General features: G+C 38.0%; 1 protein-coding gene across 1 annotated transcript in view; it reads right to left on the reverse strand.

Moving 5' to 3' along the window:
• The window catches only part of LOC124163328 (F-box only protein 32), a 71,714-nt gene that overhangs the window by 31,958 nt on the left and 17,550 nt on the right, over nt 1-22,206 (reverse strand). The window contains exon 2 of the mRNA XM_046540151.1: nt 16,570-16,635. Within this exon, the coding sequence (XP_046396107.1) occupies nt 16,570-16,635 (66 nt within the window). The remainder of the gene's footprint in view (nt 1-16,569; nt 16,636-22,206) is intronic.

The raw sequence follows: 22,206 nt of genomic DNA on the forward strand, positions 1-22,206 counted from the left end.
CGCAACTGTCGTCCAACAAAAATGAGTCGACGCGGCACTTACCCGAAAACAATTTTCAATCCTAGGTTTGGCTAGACGCAGCTCTACAATCTGCTCACCAACCCGCCAGCCTGAATCACACGATATTTTTTCCAGCCCTGCCAAGGGAGAGCTCCACTGATTACTCCAATGATGGCGGAAAAAATGACCGCTTCACGCAACCATTTCCGCGATGGATCCCTTTTTCCATCACTCGGTACGTCCCTTTTACCGTCGCTGAAACCATACCTGGAACCACGAATGTTACATAAGGGGATCCTCAAGGCGCCTTCTTAATGGGCTGTCGCCCACCCCACATTTAAATGGGTTTAAAAAAGACGCCACCCACGTCGCTGACGGACAAGGTGATCCGAGTTAAACGGAGAAGTAAGTAGTACAATTATGGGTGTCAACTGACATTTATATACATGATGCTGTGATATACCAAATTCAAAATTCTTCCTTCAGTGCTATTCCTCGCTATGATAAACATTATAATGCAAAATATTGTAAAAAAAAAGCGGATCGCATTGCATTCGTCACCGCGCCGCGGACATTTTTGAAAACCGAAATGCAAACGAAGTGGCAACAGAAATCAGCCTACCATGGGATTGGTCATCCTCTATGTAGTCCCCTTGGCTGGAACCGTCCTTTAGCCAATCAGAACGCACGGACGCTTACACCGATTGCAACGCCACGCTTGGCTTTCAACTGAATGAAAGTCGTAAATACGGAAAGAGACGGAAAAAGCGAAGGAAAAAGGGAGGGTGGGAATGACCACGTAGTTCAGGAAATGATGGATTGAGTGATCACTCTTTTGGTCCCTGAAAACCTATCGTTTATGCTATCATTCTGAGGACTGAACAAATGATCGTGTAATTCAATCTTTTCATAGTGAGGCATTCCTTATGTTTTACATTCTCAATAACCTGTCCTAAGTGTGTATCTCACTCGGGGCCTTCCCTTGCCCTTCTTACCGTCCACCTGTCCTTCGACGATTGTCTTTATCAGGCCATCATGACACATTATCACACACCAAGTAGACCTTTCTTCTTAGGGTGTTAAGAAAACTTCCCTTTTCTCCCACTCATGTTTGAACTTTCTCATTACCCACTCGGTCGATCCATTTTGTCTTACATTTTCTACAGAAAATGTCAGAATATTTACAGAAAATTCTTCGTGGGAAATAATCCTTTAAACTCGAATCGCTTCAATTACGAAACCGTTACCTTTCCTTCTTCGTGAGTCCTACATTAATTGTAATCACACGAAATAACCGAACTCGACGCTTAAAGATACCGAGTTCTAATGATGGAATTGGTCAAAATGCTGTTTTCGTTACCGAATACAGCAGGAGGGATGATGATAGGAACACTGGTTCGAGAATTTTCAATCTTGGCCGCAGAGCAGAAGACAATGACTGCTCCTATGAGCCCTTCGAGGCGGAAGCCATAGTAAATATCACAGCTTGGACCGAATGTGGGTCAAATTAATATCTAACGCTTGCCATGAAGCATGCTCGACCTATTAGTCCATGAAAATTACGAAATTAATCATCTGGCCACCAATCGATGCACGAATCGTAATGAGATGAATTAATGCTATGTGAAAATACTTTTCCTACCGCAAAAATAAATTCCAGTAATTCTTGTAAATATTTTTTTGTAATTTAAGGATAGTAATATTTTAATTTAGAACAAAATCAATATAGGAGGTTCGGTGGAATTATACTGATCTTTATGGATCTTCCTAATACGTTTCAATCACGGCACCACAATAAATACAGTTTCAATCACGGCACTAACTGGATGAGATGGAATATCTTTTCTTTACGCATTTTCCGTTCACAAAAATGAACATCACGTAAAATTAAGCAAGACTTGATTCGCCAAAATTTAAGATAACCAGTATTACTACATTTAACAATAATAGAGCATCAATCACAAATCAAATACACATCAATTTTAGAGCAGAAATCACAAAAGTAAGGAAGAATATGAATGAAACGACATTTTGGAGCATTTTAAGGGAATAGTCACCATAAATATCTACAGCTGCCGCATCTATAATAAGTTAATATTTTAAGACACGGTCTCAGGCGTTACTTCATGGAATTGCTTCAACATTGAATAAAATAAAATAAAATTACTTTGTTTTATTCCAAACTTAATTTTAAATAGCACGACCCGAGTTTCAGCATCTAATGCTATCATCAACTGAATGAAACCCGAGTCGTGCTATTTAAAATAAAGTGTGAAATAAGACAAAGCAATTTTATTTTATTTTATTCTATGATACTCTTAATAGTAAATTAACCTGAAATAAATATTTTTTGCAATATTTTCCCTATATTCCAACACAAAGCGGTCATTGAAACGAGAAGTGGTCAATTAACTTATGATTTCCTCATTCCGCAAACCCCTTTCATGGCTTGGGGTTAAAAACCCCCGCTTCAACCGTCAAGAAGCCTCTATTCGTGTGCAGTTCCTCTGGTCAGAAGTTCTCCACGATGCGCTCTGGTGGAAAATGTCACGGTGGTTTGAGCATGAGTCGCTGAAAACGTAAGTTCACCGTTCCAGGACATTAAAAAAACACTCACTCGTGAATGCACGGCACGGGGGGCCGAATCAGCGGTGGCTATCAACGACGAGGGCATTGCGGTGATTGCTACGAGAAACGAATTCTAAGTCATTTTCATGAATATTCAAAATATGCTCTTCTAATTGTACCTCATCCACCGAAAGTCGAAAAAATAGTATTTCCGCGCTATATTATAACAATTTAAGTATTCTACTGATTAAGGTAGGTTAGCATGGATCATTTGTTGATTGAAATGATTATATTTATTTATTTGTTAATTGAAAATGGAACTTCTATGTCAATTTATGTAATTTATCTGCAGGTACTTTCATGAGCAACTTCATTTTGTATTTAACTACATATATTTCATGTTTGACGAGGGGTTAGATGGAAGATGGGACTTTGTAGTCCCGATCTCGCCCAGTAATGACGTATTATTATTATTATTATTTGGAAGTGCTGGACATAGTGAAGAAAAAGTATTTTCTCAGTCTCCCACCCGAATTTACTATAAGGTGTACTCCCTTTCTTTCCATCAAAAAAATCCGATTTTCTTCCTTCCTCTCCCTCGTTTACCCAACATTCTACTCTCTAACGATGTTTTCAACATCCCCTTCACGCTAAGTAATCGCTCCATCTTTGTATTCTGTCTCCTTCGAATCTCACATAGAAGCTGCCTCTCCTCACCCACCATGTCTAGCACTTCGTCGTTCCTCCTCCTCTCCGTCCACTTCAGCCTCTTCATTCTTATCCACACCCAAATCTCGACCACCTCCAGTCTTCTATCGTCCTCCCTCCTAATAACGCCTGATTATCCGCGAGACTCACTGATTTGAACACTATTCCCCACACATTCACTCCACGTTCCTACTCATCTCACGTCTCCCAAGGCCGTTTTACACGGGGCACGGATTTGCGCAGGTTAGAACTGCATTTATTTCTGAAATAGCGTGGAATTGCGCGAATGCATGAAGGAAATTAGACCAGGGGCTATTTTGCCATCTCACGTCCACGCATTTCCGCATGTGTTCTAGTAATTCACCGCTTAACACGACGCAATTTAGACTGCACCTTCGTACACACGTCAGATTGTGCAAGTACTCGTCTCGTGTAAAACGGCCTTCGCGCTGTCTCCTAAGCATGCACGTTAAAGAGCAACGCTGATAATGCCTTGCCTCTCTGCTCGGCCAATACCTGCCCACCCAGATTCACCATCCGCTACCATTACTTGCGCGGTCTGGGGCATATAGGGATTACGAATGAGTCCGCTCAATAGTTTCTGGAAATATCATTAAAAAACCGGATTTTTATACAGGGTATTGAAATATATTAATCAACCACTTAGTTGCAGATTTTTAGTCTTTCTGGATCGTTGGTCAAGAAATGATAATGTTTTACTTCAGAAGAACGTCAACGTTTTCGTGAATTTATGAACATTTCACATTGCTGGGGTTGTTCACCATTGTTTTTATGGAAAAATTCTCTACATTATAATCCTTCATCATCAATATCAAGGTCACGGTACCATAAAAAAATTATTATCTAAAAAAATCAATTACCTATTTTTTAAATCTTTTAAGTATAACTTTGATTTGAACTCCATGCATGTAATGTACCACGGGAAATATTTTATTTTGGTTACATAGCATTAATTATTAGGATAATGATTATTTCGGTTTGTTGAGTTTGAAAAAATAAAATGAAAATAAATTGAGAATACCAACATGGATTAAATCTGTAACTTATAAATGAATAATTAATTTTCTACCTATTTTTAAAGCGATATTTTCGGCTTTGAACATTTCGTAAGCTAAGACAAACCTGAAAAGTCGGCTTCAAATTTAGCATACACTACCAAATAAGGTTATTCAAAATAAATACATGATAAAAATAAGGTGGGAAAGTATTTTTTGGTAGTTTGTAACGGGCAGATAATTATAAGAACAAAATGGATTATTATTATAATTACATAAAAGACTCCAAAATACATGCAGACGTTAGCTCAGAATGTTTAATATTTTGACTGCGTCCACTGGCCTGGAAATTTATTCTTATAAATAATTCAAATTTTTTATAGTAAAATGGACATTTTGAAAATTAGGTACTAATTAAAGCTGGGCGGGATTGATCATCGGCTCTTCTGGCATATCTTCGTCGTATCTAATGGGCAGGGAATAAATTTAGAAGTTGAAAATTATGACGTGATTCATCAGCTCATCTATAATCTCACACCCGAAAAAAATGGTTGGATCGGCGGTGGTGTAAGTCCAAAAGGGGCCAACGAAGTATTTCCGAGAGGAAACCGATTCCAAACCTTGAAGGAAATTCCCTCAATTTTTTTGCCCATGCTTTTTTTTTGAAGTTTTGGCGGATAATAAGGAGAACTGCTCAAGGAAGGGAAACTATAAAATAATATATTTAACGGAATAATAATCCAATCAGCACATCATAATAGTCATGAGACTAATTAGAGGTGGCTCTGAATCATCCCATTAAAATATTTATGTCGCCCCTTCATTAAAAAGTAGAAAGGAGTTTGGCGCATTTAAATCAGTTGATAAAAATGCCAGTCACTTTTCATGAGTTGGTTACGTCATTAGAAATCCGGTTAATTAACCCGTTCAATTAGTACCGCTCATAAAGGCAGGGAAACGTTCACAAGAGTGTAAACAACTAACCAAGCGATGCGAGAGTGGAATCAATGACCCGCTTGTGAGGAGTTAGTGACGTCATTAGATTATCAACGAAGGGTTAAGAGCTGTCGATTTTTCGTCGCGATTAGCTTGAAAAGTAGGCAAGGGATCAATAACCGGAAAAATACTCGACTCTTTTTTCATACACTATTAGAATCAACAATTTAAAAAAAGGTGTACGATCCCATTATGAATAGTAACGTTCGAAAAAAAACGTTCCCCCATAAGGAAAGTTAGGACGCAAGGCATTCCTTTAAAAAATAGTCACCAAGATAAGGAAGGCAATTTATTCAATGCTGTGATGACATTGAAACCGGAGCGAAGAAGATTTCCGTTGACGTGACAACACAGCCACGCCCACGTGCTCCCGATGGGAATCAGTTCAATTGGCGCTGCTCGAGTTAAGGTTTTCCTCGAGTGGACTTTTCCCCATTTGAAATCCCCAGCGGCACAACGACTCTGGCAACTTGTCAAAAGCACTGACCCGCAGGCACGACCACAGAGGTCCAGCAGAGACGAGAGAAATTCGGTAAAAGGCCTAGTTGCATTTTTACTCGAAAATAAATGGAATATGCCCGGGACAAAATGCTGTCCCTCCCGTTAAAGCCCGATTTTTGCAGCCACTTGGGGCGTATATTAATCGGTTTTCAAAAATGTCCGATGGCGATGAAGTGAAAGCGATCGAGTTAACCATAATAATTAATTAATAACATTTACATTCGTTAAATTAGTATATTAGAATTTAAAAATAAATAATTAAATAACTCAGAAGAATTATTCAATTGTATGAGGCAGATAAATATAAGAATAAAAAGGATTATGATAATTTGATTTGATTAATTTAGCATACATAACCAAGCAAGGTTATTCAAAATAAATACATGATAAAAATAATGTGGGAAAGTATTTTTTGGTAGTTTGTATCTGGCAGATAATTATAAGAATAAAAAAGAGGATTATAATAATTACGCAAAAGACTCCAAAATACATGCATACATTAGCTCAGAATGTTTAATATCCTGACTGCGTCCACTGATGCGAAAAACTATTAACCCCAACCACGAACCTTATCAACGTCAGTGGAAGGGTCGCGTCGACGTGTCGTAATGAACTCTCAAAGAACGAGAACAACATGCGATACACGCGCTCAGTCGAGAATTTATAAATAACCACGATTAAAGGGAAAACCTATGAACTCAGCTCTCAAGAAACTCCTGCTATGGCTACGTCATTTGAAGCAGCAAAGGAAGTTTGAAGAAGCGACCAAAAAACCCACCGCGTGACAAATTCCGGGGCGAGGGAGGGCGTCTCCGCACAAAATGTTCGGGCGGGCTAAAATTGGACGGGGTTCAGTGCATTGGGGGAAAAAGAAACACATTGCCCATTGAGGAATGCAGTCCGTCAAGTAGAGCGGAACTGTCACTCGGACTCGAAGAGGAAAATAATTTTCGATCGAAATCTCTGACATGGGTAGCGTGGGAGGGATTGGTCCGACTTGAAAGAGCATCTGAAGATTTCCTCTTTTCGAGAATATACCGAGAGACGACAAGGAAGAGGCACTAAATGTGTGACGGTAGAAGACAAAAATCAATCTTTGAACCTTTGCACATATACGAAGGTTGCCCAGAAAGTAATGTACCATAATTTTTGTCTTCGACATTTATTTATCACACCTAATCAGAATTACACGCAAGAGAGAATGATTTTTCAGCGACACACTATTTTTACACGTAATCTCCGTCAATTTCTCCGGCCGTCATCAAGCGTGAAGCAAGGACGTGTTTGCTCTGTTGGTACCAATCCTTGTTCTGACCATGGAGCCATTTCTTCACTGAGTGAATCACCTCCTCATCGTCCTCAAAATATCTTCCACGAATGGCATCCTTTAACGTGCCAAACAAGAGGAAGCCTGAGGGAGTCAGCTCAGGGCTGTAGAGTGAATGCTTAACACTGTCCAACCCTGTTTTTCCATGTGTTCAACAGTCCTCAAACTTGTGTGGGGCCGAGCATTACCATGTTGAATCAAAATATCTCCTGGGCTTGCATGGCACTGAGGTCGCAGGAAGCATCTATTTCCCTACTCATTACAAGATTTAGCGCCCATTGTCAAGTTAAAATGCGTCTTTTTCGGAAATGGCAACATCAGCTCGCTGCAACATGTCAGGTGTGACAGCCGTGGATATTCTCCCAGACCGCCACCATGGTTGTCGGCCGATAAAAATATTGTGGTGCATTAATTCCTGGGCAATCCTGGTATTGTGGACTAGCACAGGGGTCTGCAAACTTTCAAATGTAAGGGACACATATATTTCCCACACTAATGCGGGCCGAAGGAATGAAAAAAAAATCAGAGCCAGTAATTTAATTTCCTCAAAAATTACATTACTATCATAGAGATATTAAAAAAATATCTCATTGGAAAAAATCAGGGTAAACTAAATAGATTCCTGCCTTTAGTTTTTTGCAACCGAATAAGCGTGACGAATGATACTGTCATTTTGACTTTCGTAAGATTTATTTAAAATCGGGTTCCAGATTAGATGAGCCAATTGTAAGAATTGATTTCAAACGATCATCATACAAATTTCCTCGATAGTCAGATTGCACATAGTTCTGAATGATTCCCCAGCATTGAATAATTCTGCCGCGCGATAATATTTCAGTATACGGAGACTAGCCACGGTGATAACTTTATGGAGTCACCCGCAATGCACAAATTCGTAAGATATTATTTTTTCAAGGCCAACATGCAGGCTTTTGGATAAAATTATGTGTCGGGCCGGTTGTGGCCCGCAGGCCACAGTTTGGAGACCCCTGTGCAATATTGACAACCGGCGTTGCTCGAGAAGGATACTACCCAGAGAAGTCGGAAACCTGGAAGTTAGAATTTATGGTCAAATAGTAGGATTTTTATGTTTTCTCTTTGAGCTTGTCGAGATGTTTGCCTACCCAGCAGGATATCCTATCGCAGACTTTGTATGACGTGACATAACAAACGGTAATGCGAAAACGACGCATATGACGCGTCCAATGCTACCGGAAATAGCACTACGGGGTTTGAGAGCATGAGATGCATCTGCGTACTAACTTAGGTCGCAATCCGTGTGGCCGTATGGAAACGCATAGCGGACAGACAAACAGACATCCTCCTTTCTACATACATGTAGATATAAGAGAAGTAATTAACAGTAGGTAAACTTTATTTTCCAAATATTATCGGTACATTTGTCCCGATTTCTTCGTTAAAATTCATAGCTCTGAAGACGGGAGTCAATATTTAGTCAGGGCGCGTCGGCGGAGAATTAAATTTATATAATTTTATCACCAACAGTAAGGACCAACTGTGAAGACACCTAACCGAGTGACGAAACAAAATAAGGCCTCTCGTCACATTACTGCATAAAAATATCACCTATTCAATCCATATTTATTTATATTCATCACCCCAAAAATAGAACTATTGGGCCTTGGACAGATGAATGATGAGGGGGTAAAGAGACGGCGAAATAAGGCGAAAGATCACGGCGGATGGTCCACCATCAGCGCGGAATCACTCATCGGAGCTCGCTCACCAATTTTGCTACCACGTTTTATAATACATATTCGCTTTCTTACTTGTCCTCCAGGCAAAATCTTGCAACTCTTTTAACAAATTTCGACAACTCCCTGATTAGCTAGAGCGCTAAGATTTTCAAGATAATTCCGAACTGGATGACAATGCAATGTTCTTACATTTTTATGGGAACAACATCTCGAGTAATATTCTGAAATAAAAATTAAATGTGGAGTTCCAAAACCCAACGAATGCACTGCAATCACTATAATTGAAATAAAATCTCTCCAGGACAGTTAATTGTTTCAGGTTTTTTATTAAAAAAATATTGTAATACTTTAAACCGTTGATTCTGATAGTGCATAAAAAATAACGAGATGTGTATTTTTCCATTTCTTGATCCGAAGCCTACTGTTCACGCTAATACAAAGGAGTCGAGCGTAGAAATATTGCCTATCCGGCGGAGAACCCCAGAAAAAATCATACCATTACTTCGCCGGAAAAGCTAAAGATTCTAATTTAAGTATGTAGTCAACAGTTATGTTAATTAATTCTACAAACAATGGCCAAAATCCTCATCAAATGCTATGGCTACGAATGGAATGACTGGGCAAGAACCTCAGTAATCCACAGAGTAGAACAGCATGATGGTGGGAATGGCAGTGCACCAACGGGACCCACGTTCCGGAAGAGAGAGTGACAACAAAAGGATCGCCATGGCAGCACAAGGGAATCGACCGAGTACTCGAGCCTAAACCAAACACGTTGAACACCGAAGAGGAGATGGATGTCTGTAATGGCAAGGAGGAAGTAGAATACCTAAAATGGGCCACCTTACAGAAAAAACTTAGCAATAAATTATCCGTAGGGAGAACTTAGCGTGAGATTCCGGTACCCATAAGTGAATGGCGGCGTACGTAAAAAAAACAATAGCGCGAAAATTCCACGTGGTTGGGTCAATTTTTGAATTAACAAGAAACTTGGCGTGAAATTTTAGAAACGAGCAGTGTCACCGTCATTTGTTTAAGTGTTTCATGCGCATTATTACCCGTGTTTTATCAAATTAAACCGTGAATCACGAATATTGAGTTCCATTGCCGTGAATCATGGAAAATACATCTTGAAATAAAAAATATAAATGATATAATATGGAAGGGAGAAGAAAACTCCGGAAAATACAGCAAGGAAGCTAATAAACAACGACTTAATTACAGAGTTTGCTGCAGCAAGCCTTTCATTCTCTAGAAGAATCTATCTACATCTACATAATACCCTGAGAGCCACCTATAGGTTGTTTGGGAGACGGTGATCAACCACCAGCATGTGCCATGCAATTGGATTCCCACAATAATAAGAAAATTTAGAAACATGCATGAAGGTATATATAAGTTAGTAAGCTTCACTACAAGTAATCTAATCTATTTGCGAGTTCTAACGCTGCCTTAATAGTCTCTTATTGATCGTGGAAAAGAAAAGACAATCTGAATATCTCTGTTCTGCAGTCTATCTCTCTTATTTTATTTATATGAGCTAACCTACCGTAGTATGTTGGCGTGGGTAAGATATGGCTAACTTCGTCAGAAAAGACACTGCTCTTGAATTTATCTAAAAGGTTTAGTCTATTTTTAAATCTACGGTCTGACAGTGATTCCCATCAAGAATGATAGCGTCGAGTTAGCTTTATTTATTACACTCTTTTTCTTGCTTCGTAAGCATGTTTCTCGATGGAATCTAGCTATTGATTTTTAACCTATTTCCCAACGTCGGATCTGCTTGAAATTTTGCATACTCGCTTGCTTCTGATGACCATACAATATTCAATAATTAGACATTTGAAAATTCGTCCCAATGTGCTCTAATGAATTAACTTAATTTCGTTTTGGAAAAATATTTTTAAATTTTCTAAGTAAATGACTTTTGGATACAATTTTTTTGGCAGAAATGTCTTTTATCAGCTCTAGCTTAATCGACATCATGATTCATCACTAATAAGTAGAAAATAAGAACATTTTTTATATTTTAAAAAGCATTTTGAGACAAATCACGACAAGAAATAATTTTCCCCGTATTTTTTGCCTTTCATCTACATCCCATTTACTACATTCACAACAAAAATCAAAGATATGTAGCAAATAATGCATTCATAATCTATTAATAAATGACACAGTGAGAATTTTGAATGAGTGATCGGTAAGATAACTGAAATTAGATCAGAGTATGACGGAGAGTAGATAAGTTTACAGCACGCGAGAAATCGCATGGAATTGGAGGCAGGAAGTTGCCAGTCACCAAGTAGAATCATTAGATAGGAACAGGAGAACGGGCGGTGAAAAAATTAATTTCCCAACTGCAGGAAAACGCAAGGAGTGAAAGTGAGATTCGCATGCACCGTTACACATGACAAGAGAACGTAGTTTCCCCCCAGGGAAAGTAGCGAGGATAATATGCATAACTCACTGGGAGCGCCAGTGAACGCAAGGAGAGAAAGGGTAATAATAAACGGGGTACTTAATTCCAGTTCCCTACTCGGACGCACTAACGAAGAAATATTTGCCCAAGTGTTACCATCAGATCGCGCTCAGACTTTGTAGTGTGATAGAAATTGAAATTTTAAGTTATATATCATACTTTTTTTACTCAGGAGTCCAATGGGCCATAGTTATAGAGGTATTATTGGAATATCAAATACAGTGGAACTTGGATAATTCGAAAATCAAGGGACCAGTTAAAAACTTCGAAATATCCAAGAATTCAAATTTAAGAAGACCGTAAAAAATTAGCCCAAAACAATAAAATTCATATTTCCAATAAAACTCTAGATCAAATCGACTCTTGAGATATAAGTACTTTGAATAACGCCAATTAACAAGATTAAAATAACCTTAAAACAGGAATATTTCAACAAACTACGAATTAAAGTATAGTAACATTTTTATTCTAACTTTAAAATGTCCTCCGCAACATCTGAACTACTGTGCATTACTAACTTAACTTGTAATCGTATACGTTTAGACAAAATGTCATAGCATAACACACTGCAATAGAATCATAATAACCAAAGATATTAAAAACGTTGAATACGTACTTTATTGACTAACCGAATATTGAAAAATAAAAATAAAGCTCCTGGGATGATAGACAAAAAACAAAACCTGCTCTTTTTCAAAAAAGTATGATATTTTTGCCTTTTTCTTCGAATTAAGTCTCTCGGCTGTCATAAAAGATTCTATTAATTACGCGCCTATTGTGTAACACAAACCTTTTCACAATATCGTTGGTAAAGCATATTTTCCGATGGATACACAATTATTTTGAGTCGCTGATTGTAATTTTTACCTTAATTTGACACACCAAAAATTTGAATTATCCAAAATAAAAATTCGAATTATCCACAATTTTTTAGCATTGTTGGAATAGAAAATGCTAGGGCACCAGAGAAATGTTCGAATGAAATAATATTTCGAATTAAAGGAGTTCGAATTATCCAGGTTCCACTGTATTACCACCACAAATATTACAAAAGAGGATCCTCAATTCGGCTCCCAGACGTGTTGTACCCTACCCTACGCGGCTCTAAATAGGTTTACGTTAGCCGCTACTCGCGTCGCTGATGGGCGAATCGACCCGAATTCCAACGAGAAATAAGTTATAATAAGGGCTGGTAACCAAAATTCATATTCCTGAGGACGTGATATGTCAAATTTATATCTTTTCAATGCTAGTTCTTACAATTGCAAGTACTACACCGCAAAATGTTTGAAAAATTTGGACCATTGTGCACTCATCGCCATTTATGAAAACCGATTAAATAGCGAAAGAAGTGTCAACAAAAGTCAACTTTCAATGGGGTAGAGTAGGGCCTCCTTTGTGTAGATTACCGAAACAGCAATATAGCCCCAAACACATTCACGAAGACTCTTCTATTCCGTCACAAGGCTCGATGAAGAGCGCGGAAAGAGCTATTGTTGTATGACAGGTGTCATAAATCAAGCCGTTTCCTAGTAGCTTCTATCGATCCACGAGCATATGGCATTCCACCACTTTTTTCTGATTTCCAGACGGATACATTATCGCATTTTCGACTTTTTAACAACAAAACGGATAGAGATATTGACTTACCCATCACATACATTGTAGTTAAAGACTTTCGCAATAGTTATACGAAGTCGCATGCCATCACGATTATCTGTATCACAGTTATTAATGGAATTATAAAAATATGTTATTTTCCGATCAGTGCTCCCGAAAAAAATCTGTTTGGTCCCTCTTCTTGCTCAATAGAGTCTATCATTATGCATACTCATAATGATGGACTCTAGAGAAATTATCATAATCTAAATGCCGTTGAGACTAATAGTTAAAAAAAATAAATAAATGATTCCAAAGTATGCTATGCCATAAAAATTCTCCCAGTAGTTATCCTCGATGCGTCTAGCAAGGTACTGCGTACTAAAGGTGCGTTAAAAGTAATCCCTCGTAGGAACTTCAGTACCCGCAGGGAAACTATTTCGAACATACTGTTTAAATTGCAATTAAATTCCTTAATCCTTCATCGTGGCCTCATTTGCAGGGGCCAGCGGAAAGCCAAAGGTGCGTGGTTTAATTACTGGTCAAGGGTAATTTATTTTCTATTGAAAAATAATGAGAATAACAAGGGTACTTATGTGAGTACTCGAGTAATCATCTGAGTATTAATTGATCAGACGGGTAGTAGAGCAACAATGAGGGATTAATAACACCAAGAAGAAAATTGAAAGGTCACAATTTTTTTTCGAAAATGTAGGGGATCTTCATATAGTTAAACCTCAAGCATAGGAAAAATGAATCACTGCAATATTAAGATTTCCGTTCACTATAATAAAATTACATACCAGTATTTGTGCAGGTATATGACTAGTTTACCCTCGTAAAATGTTATCTTCAGTTCAGCTGGTTGTAGAACGTAACCGTGGTGATTGATTATAATAGGGTGGTTTCCTATTATTTTTTCATTGCCTAAATCGAAAGATTATTACTCCTGGAGTACGAATTTCACGCTTTTAGATTTTTAAATGACGATATCTATTTTTCGCGATTAAATGAAAAGTGAAAATTTTCAAGCGCGCGAAAACGCGACGGCTTAGTATGAATGCCGGGAAATCTCCGGGTGACGTCGTTCTGGTTCCCGCTGCATCAAGTGAGGTGACCTAGGGGCGAGGCTTTGAGCGCTGATACGACGCAGGATGCTAGCAGGTAGCAGAGTAACCTTGCTAGCTGGTAGCGCTTGGCATAAATAAGGATGATTAATACCTTATCAAACGAGGAAAACTTTCCGACCTTAGCCAGTTTTAATCGGTGATTATTAAGACATGTTTCCCTGAGCTCTGTCCCTCATGCATGTATTGGTAATCTCAGACGATGTAAAACTTCTATCTACTCGTATAGAAACTAGATCCCTGTGACGTCACGTGGAGTGGAATCGCATGGGCGCCAATCTGGCCTTTTTCAAATGCGGTTAAAATTGACCATTGCAATTCGTCTAAACCGGTATTTCTAAAACCAAATAATTTGTACATTATGAATACACTAATGGTGGGTAACGAATCGCAATCAATGCCTTTCGTTTTCTTTGATGAAGGAAACTACCCTATTTTTCCCCGGGAAAAGATGTTTGAGTCATAAATTCGCAAAGCCTACCAATGAAATAAGAAAAAAAAAAAGGTTTGAATAGCGCATTCCGTAGTTTATTTTGATTTATTAGGAGTTATGACCAAAACTTTCACCAAATAGTAAGCATTGACCCTTATGGGATTATCAATGCTTTGGTCCAAGTGGGCGTGGCTCGTCCTACCCAAGCACCCCCATTCCGGCCACACTTCGCTCCACGCTCGGAACAAGTGGTGCCCCCTACAGATATTTACAACATCCTTGTTTACACCATAAATGTGGATGATACCACCATAATTTTAAGTAGCGCCTGCAAATGCAGGAGACAGAAATGCATTTAAAAAATCAACCTATATAAGAAAAAAGTTTCTTCACAGTTTCACAGTGCTATTGCACCCCCCTACTGAGAGCAAATACTTACGCCGCAGACGAGAGAGAACGTGTTTCCACGAAAAAGTGAGATACCGTGTGCGAGACTATTGTGGTCGCAATGAGTCATTCTCTCATGAGACGGAATCAATTGCGATCCGGTTGGCACACGCATCCCTCAGGAACACTATCAAGGCTTCTCAGACGTCGAAACACCTTTTCAAATTAAAAAACGAGGGACAAACATGGAAGAGGGCCCAGTTCGTCTCGTAGAAGCTTGATTTATGCTGAATTTTTTATCAATTTATAATCGGTTTCCAAAAATGTCCGCGGCGTGGAAATTAGGGCTATACGATCCAAATATTAAAACATTTGCCTTGAGTATTTTATTTCGCTATTTAAAGCTAAGAAATTGGATAAATTATAGCATTAGAGTATGGATTTCGGTTAACAGCCTTGATTACAGCTTATTTACCTATAACTTTAGCCCGCCGTCCTCAGTGACGGTCGCGGGCTCGTGATATACGGCATGAGTGTTCGAATACGTTTAGTTATTAACTTGTTGAAAAAAAAACGATTTAAAATGCCTATATAATGCTGTGCTTCGGTGACAAGGTGAATAAAAAAAATATAAAAAATTCGGATCACCCTGCCGTCAGTGTCACGAGTGGTGGACTTGCGTGAACTCATTTAAATGAGCGGTGGGTAACGACAAATTTAGTGGCCGGCAATTGAACCCAACAAAAAACTATTCGTATCCAAAAAAATTAGATCAAAAGTGAGTATTTCATTAAAACTCGTGATAAGGGGAGCAAGATGACCAGATAACCGAGTTCAGAAATCTACCCGGGCACATTGGGGAGAAATACAAAAAAGACCAAAACCTCGTTTTTATAGTAGGTATTGAATTCGCAACTTTGCACAGTTGTTTTAAATACATTAGTGAATGCTTTGGCGCATACTGTTTTTCACTGGTCGCTTTTTTAACACAATACATGATATTAAAATAGAAAAAATTTCGTAGAAATTGCCAGTATTGAGGTTTTTTCGAAATTTATCTTACGAACGGTACACAATTTGTATTGATTCAATGAAACTAAAAATTGGTGGTATGGAAATACATAAAATAAATAAACGATGGCATATCCCGTTTTTCGTCGATTCTTTTGTATACGTAGGATTATAAAATATTTGTCCCCTAATTACCTCGAGATATTTACATAATATATACAACAAAGCCTTTAGATTGTGACCTAAAGAGATGATGTGCGGACGCCGGAGTCAAGATCGAATTTTCGACCGGGCAGCACAGCACAACTGGCCACTAGGAATACCCTAATTGAAGGGTGTTGGACAGTGAATCTTTCATAGCAAAGGAATTCAATAAAAGCATTAATATATTACAGCAAAATTTCTTTGCCATTTATAATAATCTGATTTCTCCATTGTCTTGTGATATTTACCGATTTATCGTCGACACAATGCCAAATAAAGGACGCTGATTTCAGTAAAAACTTTGCTCGAATATAAGAAGAAAGACAACGAGCAGATATTTACACCACAATTACAGCAAAGCTGTTAGAGTGTCCATCCTAAGAAATCATCTGCGATCGACATTAACACAAAAAAATAAAATCGATTGTTTGACCGTACTGCGCAGTCCGAGGCTGCAAGTTCGATTGTGAAAAAAAGGGGAAATTTTTTACTCACCATCTATTCGTTATTGTGCTTAATTCGTTAATGTGCTCCTGGTTGAATTCCTGTAAAGCTTGACACCTGAAAAGACAAAAATTGCCTTTTAAAACATAATCACAAATAATATTTTCATTGTATCTCTGTTCACATTTGACAAAACGATGCTGCTGCAGGCACAAAAATAACAACAAGTGTAAAGCAAAAATCAATGCTTCAGCTATGAGTTAATTTGTACGTTTTAACAAGAGAAGTAATTGATAATATTGATAATTAACTTCTTGGCCAAAATTTATCGACAAAAAAGTAGTTTTATGTATTAATTGATGAAAAATACCTGGATCAAATTCCGTAAGTAACTGAGAATCAAATAGATAAAAAGACATATCTGAAGGAGTAATAGAACTCTCTGAGTTAACAGAAAATACAGAAGTTGAACTCTGTCTATAACAAAACAGCCGAAGTATACGATCGCAGTATATATATACGATCGCAGAAGAGCTAAATAATAAGAAAGTAAAACTATGCATGTTAATAGCGCTGAAGTATGCCTCGAAATTGACCATCAATACATGATCCTCGATGATTCATAGTTATACCTAAGATGAGATCGGGCCTCTGCTATTTCTGTAAATTCCTAAGAAATGAGATCGTTGAATAAGACACAAAATCGATATTCACAAAAAATAATTGGATAAAAGATAAAAATAAAGAGAGGGAAAGCTAATCCACGGCGAAGAAAGAATCATCGCCAGTCAGCCATTCCTTCCTAAGAGTAAAGCGTGACTACATGGTACATTAACCCGAGCGAGTTAATACCTAAATGCATGCATGAATTTGGTGGACCGGAACGGTAAATGTACGATTGCAAGAACCAAAATGGAAGAGGCTTTATTTTCGATTAATGCATTCGCACAAGTTGGGCAGTTACAACTCGTTACGCTTTGAATATTGGCTCTTATACATTTGGAAATTAACTCATACGCGTTGATGTACCGTGTAAACAGGCCTCCTAACGAGAAAACGCGAAAATTGCCGCCAGCGATGGGTAAAGTTTTAGAAAAAAAATGTATAGGGGCCCAATTAAAATTACAATGAAATCTTTTGCAAAAGTAATCAGCAGGATTACCATTACGATTAAAATTGCTTTTCAATAAATCTCGTGTGCATGATGCAATCGCTGTCACCATTTTCACAAACAAGGAATAACATGCCAGCATTTTAATTATTTTTTAATTCCATTTCATAAAATAATAATTAAAATGTTTTATTTAGGCACTTTGAGGATAAATAAATATGTTCTACTAAAAATTTACATTTGTGGGTGAGTTAATTGTCGCTGAAACTGCCTTGCGATTAGCGCGCGTGGAATGCGAGTTTTCACTTTTTATTACTAAAATGTAACGATTTCTGAAATCTCAAGATTTCTCAAACATAACGATTACGCAAATGTAACGATTACTCCCACGAGCTTTGAAGAAGATTAAAAGTTAAAATTACTTCTTCAAAACTTATTGAATATTAGTAAAAATCTCCAAAGATGTAACTATTGACAGTATTTAAGATACTTTTACTTCGTTACTTCACATCAGTGGTTGCCACCCACTTTTCAAAAATTTAGATACATCACGTCATTCCTTGTCTATAAGACCATACTGCTACATTATGTGGCCGATTTTATAGTCCCATCTTCTTCCCGATGTTATCAGAATCATCTCTCCTCTTCTGCTGTTATTAGGACTGTCATATTATACACACGATCTATTCAATACACTATTTATTCATTGGATGATTTTATTGGACTGTCCAATAAAATCATCCGGATTCATTTACTCGCTCAAAGAGAGACTTTAACTTAGGAAAGGAATCACTCACGAAATTATGAAATTATCCCAAAACGTTCAGCAGAGATAATAATTTACCAATGGAAGCACAAGGCAAAACAAAAACCATCGATTTTTCTCCTCATCATCATCAACAGCCAGCAAAATATTGGTTTCACGCAGCATTACAATCAGCTATTTTTTTTAACACTTACATAGTAAAATAACACTTATACAGAAAAATTATTATGTTCGACATCCTTTATCCATATGTTTATCTCAGCCGATGCCTTCCCCAGCCGTTCTTCTCTTAATTTTATTCTTCATCGCTTATGTCTATAAAACCATGCTGATTCATCACGTGGCCGATTTTATTTTCCCATTTCTTCCCGATGTTATAACAGTCATCTCTTCTCTCCCGCTCTTATTAGGACTGCGACAATATTCGCACAATGTATTCAAATCATTATCCATTCATTAGGACAATTATTCATTTGGGCTATCTAAACAATTATTCATTCGAACTGCCCTATCAATTCAAACAATAATTCATTTGGACAGTCCAAGCTTCTAAAAACGTATGTCCGGCTTCTTTGCTTTGTCCGTAATTTATCAGAACAGAGAAAAAAATCGTGATGTGAGCATAACTCAGGGAAAAGACCATAACTGACGTAACTGGACATAAATCCATATTATCCATGCTCTATTAAGAACGAGAAGGCATGCGTACGAATGAAAACTTTCCGATTTCGCCTGAGAAACGATCCCATTATGACGTGTTAGGCATGTGAAATCTCTGAAGGCAGCAAAATGATGGGAAGCACCTCACGTCACGTAAGACCAGCCTTCAAGAATGTTTCAAAAGGCGCGATTACCGAAACGGCTGCAAGGAAGATCTTTCCGTAACCTATATAGATAAAGGAGCAGATATTACACGACCGCTGCCGTATGAAAAGCCGAGAATACCTGAAGGATAAGAGCACTTGGCATTTGAACCCAAAGCGGAGTGACTTAGGGTGATATTAAAGAGGCACCTGCATGAAACGAAAAATAAATAGGCCGAACACAGTGGCATTTTCAAACTTTGGCATTTTCCGTCTAACGTGATTCATTTTACTATTAAAGTCACCCGAATATTTTAATTTTTTAATGAGTACTGAACACCAAAGAACTTCAAGTACTAGACGCGACTTGGTTACCTTTCTTTACCTCTCATGATGCCTAAATATTTACTTGATGGCAAGCATATCGTGGGTATCATCATAAAACGTATTTATTGAACGTATTTAGAGTTATATGTATACTTGATACCAAATAAACATTAGTAAAAAGGATAATAATAATAATGATAATGGAAAACTTTAGACACCCTTAACGCAAACATAAGCACTGACATTATTTTTACACATTATTAAACGATTCAGTTTAGATGCAACACAATATCTCCTTCAAGTTCTAGTCGCGACTTGGTTACGCTTGGTTACTCATAATAAATCAAAATATTTAACTTCCAAGGTCCTCCGAGAGCAGTTTCATAACCACGACCACGAGTTTGATGTAAAATGTCAGCGCTATGTGAATACTAAAGCTATGTGTCCAATGGAGACTAAAAGTATCATTAGTCGAGTCAAAAGTTTAAATGGTTGTGAGACCACTCTTGGAGATAACGTGCGATAAGTCTCGAAGACTTCAATTGTTGCCTGAGGACACGCATACTACCCAACACTCTAAACAAAGTCTCAGAATAACTGTGGGATTGCGATGAGCAAGGGCGCAACTAGGAATTAAGGCGCAACTTAAACTGGGGAGTTTGGGGGTCTGGAGTCCTCGCCAGGGTAAGCAGGAGTTGCGGGGTCCCCAGAAAGGACATAGGCAGAATAAGCAGGTATAACTGGCATGCATAATATTGAACTAAAAGTGACGATTTGATTTAATGAAGCATTAATAGTTACAGTCATTATGTCCATGAAATGGACATGACCTTTATGGGATTCTTACATCCAAATTCGTGTATTTAACCATAATTATGGACATAGACAACAAAATTTAAAAACTGTAAAATATCCTAACTTTCTGCGTTTAGTGTTCAAAAGGCCATTAAGACTGTAGAGGATGTAACTGGGAAGAAAAAATTGATTCGCGAGATACTGTAGAAAATAAATAATTGATTCCGTGGCGATGATGAGATTAAGATGGCGGAATGAGGACGCAAAACTGGAACGAAAATCACATTTTCGCGTTGAAACGAGCACATAGATATTTAAGCGGATGATCGTGGCGACACAGCAGCGGCCGACCGGCCGAAACTAGCCGAGGGTGAGGATGCTGTAATCCGGCAGCCGATGTGGAACTTTCATTACGGTTCGATAAAATCCCTAGCACTCAATATGAAAGCAGGATAGCCCCTGGAGACGAGCCAAACGCCCTATGCAAGAATTCTTCCGCACGGGGGCTTAGTCGGCCAACGATTTGGTTTACTTTTGAAATTATTTTCACGCACACTCAAAGTATTCTATAATGGACTGGAGTAAAATATTTTTCTCATTAAAAACCTAGTCCTCACTACATCAACTAATAGCATCGTAACATTTGTTTTTATTTCATATGGCAAATAAACACCAAAATATTAAACCCTTGCCCTGGATACGTCCTCATTAAGAGACTCGGGAGCGATGACACGTAATGTATCTTCAAAAATCACATTAACACAAATTGTAACACACAACTAATAATTCAGGACGAAAAATCGGAAGCGATGACGCGCACGACTGCCTTCTACCATTTCTATTTCATCACTCACATTTTGTTTATTCCACGACGTCAACCCGAATTGTAGTCCAATATCGCTTGATTCGTTGTTTTCCCTCATCGTCAACATTTATTATTACAACACACTTCCCCAGAATAACTTAAATAAAACGAGAAACAGCTTAAAAATTAAAACAATATCCTGTCTTTCCTAGAAGGCTAGTCAGAAAATATTATTTCACTATATTTACTCACCTTCATCAGCATAAAAAATGTAAGAGAGGAAGTTAAGACGAAATACATTACTTTCATTTTGTATATTTATATACACATTATTTTAATTGTGAGCAATGTGTATTGCTGTTTGTTCAATGTGTTCTCATCAAAGTGTAAATTCACAAAAATGTCAATGATTGACACATAGCCTGCGGTTTTGTCCTTCGTGTTTTTGTTATAGGCACCGATAAACACCAAAAAGTTGGAATTATTCCGAAAAAAATTATTTCCCGACCAATCCTCCGGAAAGGACACAGAATAGTGACCAAGTGGTTGATAAATATATTACAAATAAAAACTTAAAAATTACATCCTTAATTTCATCAGCAGTTCCTGATATCTCACTCCGTAATTCGTCCTGAAGGTTGGTAGGGTTAGGTGAAGTTAGAGCTCACCGCAGACCAGGGTACGGTCCATGATTTATTGATAACGTCTGAATGAGGGTTGTTCTTTAAGAACGGCCAAAATCTTCTGCTCATATCTTGGTGATGTCACAAGAGTTCTGATTCCTTTACTTGTTCGGGGGGAACAACTTACTGATAATGAGAGAAGGAATCGCTCACAATAGGGCAAACAAGAACGGACCACAGGATGTCCATGGACTAGGATGAGGGGCATGTAAGAAACGGCGACCCGCTCGGCACATGTCCGTGACGTCATCAACTTATCTCAGAAAGTGCTGAGGCCGCCAATGTTTCATCGCGAAAAGTTTGAGAAGTAGGCTACGGATCGAAAATTGGGAAAATCATAAAAAACTTCATCATTTAAACTCGAACACAATCGTTTAAAATCGTTTCAAGTTTAACGT

Source organism: Ischnura elegans, chromosome 8 (genome assembly GCF_921293095.1).
Source record: "Ischnura elegans chromosome 8, ioIscEleg1.1, whole genome shotgun sequence".
NCBI classification, from domain to species: Eukaryota; Metazoa; Arthropoda; class Insecta; order Odonata; family Coenagrionidae; genus Ischnura; species Ischnura elegans.